The 2,872-nt window shown below is 40.5% G+C and overlaps 1 protein-coding gene across 1 annotated transcript in view; it reads right to left on the reverse strand.

Moving 5' to 3' along the window:
- The window catches only part of ak4 (adenylate kinase 4), an 8,832-nt gene that overhangs the window by 3,121 nt on the left and 2,839 nt on the right, over nt 1–2,872 (reverse strand). The window contains exon 3 of the mRNA XM_013999929.1: nt 210–382. Within this exon, the coding sequence (XP_013855383.1) occupies nt 210–382 (173 nt within the window). The remainder of the gene's footprint in view (nt 1–209; nt 383–2,872) is intronic.

The raw sequence follows: 2,872 nt of genomic DNA on the forward strand, positions 1-2,872 counted from the left end.
AATGCAATACTTTTGTGTGGGAACGCAAAAAGAAAAATAACCCATGTCCCCTCGCGGGCTCCGTACATAAGAGACGAGATACAAGCTGAGTCATAAACTAAAACGTTCAAGGAAGTAGTCCTTTATGTCGTTACTGRGGTTTAGTTGGTAACAACTGAACTAACATTAGAAAAGCTGCCAATTTAGAGGAACTTTAAACTGTCCCACACCTGAACTTGAGGCGGGTTGAAGCTCATGTTGTAAACTCTGCCACTGGACGGATGGATCCAGCGATCACTCAGTCTCTCCCTCAGAGTCTCATAGGGGATGTTGAGGCTGATGACTAGGTCCAGCTGACACAGGTTGTTCAGGGCCTGAGCCTGGGCCAGCGTGCGGGGGAAACCTGGACACACATCAGAGAAAGACAAACGTGTCAGAGTTAACCAGGAAAAATAAACAGTGGCGCAACCTTTTGTTTTTCCTGTTTACTGTTCCAGAAAATACAAGACAATTATTAATGAACTCACTGAAAACTAGTACCAAAGCATGGATCAGACAACAGTAATAACACATGACAAACCAGTCATGGTAGCAGTTCTGTAAAATTACAGTAATAAATGCTAATATTTGCTCAAACATGCTGGTGTTAAATTAACTGRAACTTTGTTTAGCTTGTTGGTAAGAAAACTGAGCAACAAATAGGAACTGATCAAACCGAAGTTCTCTCATTTGCTTTAGTTTATATAAATTAATTTGTTGATTCARGATTTGATTCTGCAAAAGTCTTGCAAATCAGAAAAACGGATCTACTTCTTATAACTGATCAGATGTGTCTGCGTGCCCAAACCTGTGGTCCCTGTCCCCAACTCGGGTACCGGTTTTAAATATTCACGTGTTCGTGTGTCAAAACTGTTGAACATGCTCTAGTTTGTTTCATCAGTGTTTGGCACGTCTCTCAACTAAACTGGATAATATTTAACATGGAAAAAGAGGCGCTGATCTTTTTTTTTTTTCGGTCATCCTTAAATCTCACCAAGCCCTCAAAAAATATGTGACCTAAATGTGTTACTGGTGATTACTTCTCTGTAACTGATCAACAACCATGGAAGACGATGTTCCACCACACCCAACATTTATAAACACAGACTCATAAACCCAGTGACCCATGTCTATTTAGAGCTTTCACACTATCTAAAACTATGTGAATTAATTGTTGCATTGTTGCATAGAAGCTGCTATCACATCAAAGGTAGCTTAAGATTTGTAAACCTGACTCAGTTATTGCCATTCTGTGTTAATACTGATTAGCTATGGTGGCCATCTTGAATAGGGTTGACCCAAACAGTAACTAAATGTAGATTTACGTTTAATTGTTACTTTCTAAGAGTTTCAGTCAAATCTATCCATTGGTTTGTGAAACACTTTGCTAATACTACAAACAAGAACACTCACATAGCCAAAAAACATTATTGCCCTTTGCTTATGGTTGAGATTAGAGGTCATTGCTAACCAAAACGTTAGCTTAACTAATCCACTAAGGAATAACCTTAGCCCTGCTAACACTAAACCGATAAGCAGATAAAATATTAGTGGAAGCAGGGTCACGGGGGTCACCGGTGCCCATATCCAGCAGTCACAAGGCGAAGGGTGGGGTACACCCTGGACAGGTCACAAGTCCATCACAGGGTCACACATATAGACAAAGAACCATTCACTCTCACTCACACCTAGGGACAATTTAGAGTTATCAATTAACCTAACAGTCATGTTTTTGGTCTGTGGGAGGAAGCCTGAGAGCCCAGAGGGGAACCCACCAGAGGCGATTGCTGTAAGACTGCAAGGGAAGCTCGGCTTCCCCTAAAATATAAAAAATAAAAAGATCAAATATATACTGTTGTGAGTACATGTCATTGACTAAATATGCACTACAACGCGCTCAACTTTTGTTCAGAATCAGCTTCTTATCACTGGTAACAACGCGACTTTCCTCTCACTCATTCCCGCAGCTTCACAGTGCTCATTAGCGATGCAAAGACTGCAGCGAAACGAGACGTGTCATTGGATAAATGCTGGCTTTGTCCTACCCATCGGACGGTGAGCATCTCTGGGGGTCTATGGAGCAGTGGGCTGACTCGGACGCTCAGCTCCTGCATGATGATTGGATGATCTGTCTGAGGCTGAATCCCTTTTTGATTTGACAGCGAAATGAGCGAAAAAGCGATATTTTGGTGTAAACATTCCGTGGGAGCAGTTTTTAGTTTTGTTTCTGTTCGGAGTTGAACCGGAAACTTTGTTAATCCTTTTAGCAGCATTTTCTTTGTTAAAAATGGCTAGCAACAAATCGAGCTTCTATTTCTGGTTGTTGTTTTGTAGCTGCTTGTGTTTGGAAATCCATAATTTTTGAAAGAAATCTGTATTAACATGCAGGTGGGGTTGGGGGGGGGGCTTTTCCATCATCCTACAGGCTCTGATAAATAGATCTGAAACTGAGTTTTTGAAAAAAATCTGTAAAATATGAAAAAATCTGTGAGACTGCTCTATATCCGTATACCTGCAAAATTAGTAAAAATCTGTGTAAATTACAGGAGGCAATCCATACAACTTGACATGTATGCTGTTCAAAGTTTAGCTACTAATGATGCTACATGCTGTCCTGATGCATCTCAGTAATCCAGGTAAAAAATCAAAAAGAGAAAAAAATTGTATAGGTCTTCTGGACGGGTTCTTCTCTTATGAAACGTTTCGTCTCTCCTCCAAGAGACTTCTAGTTGAGCGCGTTGTAGCACATATTTAGTCAATGACATGTACACACAACAGTATATAGGGATGCACCGATACCAGATTTTTGAAAACCGAGTACGAGTACAAGTACTTACATTAAAGTACTTGCCGA

Source organism: Austrofundulus limnaeus, unplaced genomic scaffold (assembly GCF_001266775.1).
Source record: "Austrofundulus limnaeus strain Quisiro unplaced genomic scaffold, Austrofundulus_limnaeus-1.0 Scaffold2571, whole genome shotgun sequence".
Classification (NCBI taxonomy): Eukaryota; Metazoa; Chordata; class Actinopteri; order Cyprinodontiformes; family Rivulidae; genus Austrofundulus; species Austrofundulus limnaeus.